Consider the following 2,202-nt stretch of genomic DNA (forward strand, 5'->3'; position numbering starts at 1 on the left):
AATCCAGAACTTTAAAATTATATTTCTGTTATAGTACAAAAATTTCGAAGTACTTAAAAAAGTACTACATTATTTAGGTGCGTTTTCATAACTTCAAATTTATAGCACTATAAAAGTAACGAGCTAAAATGCATGCTGAAGTAAACATAGTTTTAAAATTGAAGTCATGGATTCTATAATACACGAACAAGGAAATTGTTGCAATGTTTAATTGCAGTGAAAAACCAAAAACTCTGATTTAAAAAAAATTATTTGCAGCAATGATTAAATGTAGATTTGGCTTACATACGCAATGAAAGAGAATAGTATTTGGAATGCTAGTGAGGTATCATTACTTTAAAGATAATAATTTTAATAGTGTAAATTGGTACTAATAATGATTGAATAATCATTATAAATTAAAATTTTATAACAATATCACAGAACTATAGAACTGCTACAGGTGGATGACCAAGTGGTTTTTGTAAAGTTTTTACTGCGGCTTTCCAAAACAGGTCTTCTCCTATGCCTGTTTGGTACCTTATATGAGGTGTACTTTCCAGCAACGTACGCAGAGGACTCGTCATGTGCTTTGAATCAATTGTTTTCAGCATTATTAACAAGAAAGCATCTTTTCCTTGCCGTCGTCGTCTTTCCTGGACTACATCAACTTCCCACTGACACCACTCACTTTTGGCGAAGTTATTTGACATCACAACAACAACTTTCCAACTTTTCTCAAGATATTTGTCAATATTTCCAGTAATAGTTTCCCCGACATCAAATTCCCTTTGGTGAATGCAAAGTTTTATTCTCTCATCTCTTTCCATTTTCCGCAAAAAAACGTTGTGAACCCATTCTCGATCAGCATCACAGTAGACAACGAATGCATGATATTCATAGTTTAAACGTTCATCGACTGTAACATGACCTTGTCTGTGATTGTAAACAACTCTTAGCAGGTAAACAGTATTCTTGATATTATTCTGACATATCCAAGTGCAAATGACAATGGCTAATAATGTTAATCCAAATAAGGACAAAACTATAGCCATAGTATATAACGGATTCCATGGATTGCAAATATCATCAGTTGGGTAATAGTTTTTCAAGTATTGACCTTCTAATTCATTTGGATATCGACATTTGTAACGTTGTGGAAAACCAACGATTTTTACTTTGGTTTGTTTAATCCATTCCAAAAACCATTTTTGGTCACATGTACAGGAAAATGGATTGGATCCGAGATTTATTTTTTCCAATGTATTCAGTAATATAGACGGCAGAGAGGTTTTATTCATGGTTGAAATCAAGTTAGAACTGAGATCTAGAGATTTTAAGGATGAGATATTACCAAATATTTCTTTGCTACGATCAAAGTTGTGTAAACTATTGTCATGAAGATTCAGTTTACGTAACTTTCTTGAATTGGTAAAAACATTTCTTGGTAAATCAATGAGTCCGGTGGAATGTAACAGAAGTGACTCGAGATTATCAAGTGGTTTGAACATGCTATGAAGAACACTTGCATTATTTGGCAAATGATTAAGTCCAAGATTCAAATAATTCAAATTTGGACAGAACTTGAAGATTGTGGAGTGGTTAAATCGTTCTTCCAAGTCAAAGCGAAATTTACAGTTAGTCATAAAAATCTTTTTTATAAAACTATTATTAAATGCAAAATCTTCAATCCGTTTTAATGTATTGATCTTTTCTAAATTTACTTGTTCTAATTTTTTAAGACTGGAAAATATATTGTTTTGTAACTCAACAATGGAAATGCCCCTCATTTTTAAAACCTCGAGTTTAGGCAGACAAATAAATGACGTTTTATCAATATTTCCTATATTATTTTCGCTCAAAGAAAGAATCTCTAGTTTTGGAAATAAACTGTCGTGAAATTTACAGAAATTTGGAATTTTTGCTAATCTATTTCCTTCAAGTCCTAATCTTTTAAGACGCCGCATCTTCAAGAAATGTATCTCTGTGAGTTTATTGTACTCAATGACTAAATTCTCACAAAACGTCAAAACTATAAATGCTGATCCATTGATGTAGGAAAATTGATTCCCTATAAGAAGAACATTTTTTATCTTTGTATTGATGAACGAGTCAAACATATCATTTGGAAGATACTCCCAGTTGTTATTAGTAAACCGGAGTGTTCTGGCAAATTTAGAAGACAGTTTTGTTAGTGCTTTCTTCAAAACATCAACACTCAAG

General features: G+C 31.8%; 1 protein-coding gene across 1 annotated transcript; it reads right to left on the bottom strand.

The window, feature by feature from the left end:
• Window positions 1–402: 402 nt before the first annotated feature.
• LOC127732617 (toll-like receptor 6) lies at window positions 403–1,990 on the bottom strand. Its single transcript, XM_052241698.1, has one exon. The coding sequence runs from the start codon at window positions 1,944–1,946 to the stop codon at window positions 426–428; it is 1,521 nt and encodes a 506-aa protein (XP_052097658.1). The 5' UTR covers window positions 1,947–1,990; the 3' UTR covers window positions 403–425.
• Between the last annotated feature and the right edge of the window lie 212 nt (window positions 1,991–2,202).

Source organism: Mytilus californianus, unplaced genomic scaffold (genome assembly GCF_021869535.1).
Source record: "Mytilus californianus isolate M0D057914Y unplaced genomic scaffold, xbMytCali1.0.p SCAF_26, whole genome shotgun sequence".
Taxonomy (NCBI): domain Eukaryota; kingdom Metazoa; phylum Mollusca; class Bivalvia; order Mytilida; family Mytilidae; genus Mytilus; species Mytilus californianus.

What these genes read in the sequence shown, in the direction of transcription:
- LOC127732617 (XM_052241698.1), bottom strand. Translation starts at nt 1,946, where the DNA reads ATGCGGCGTCTTAAAAGATTAGGACTTGAAGGAAATAGATTAGCAAAA.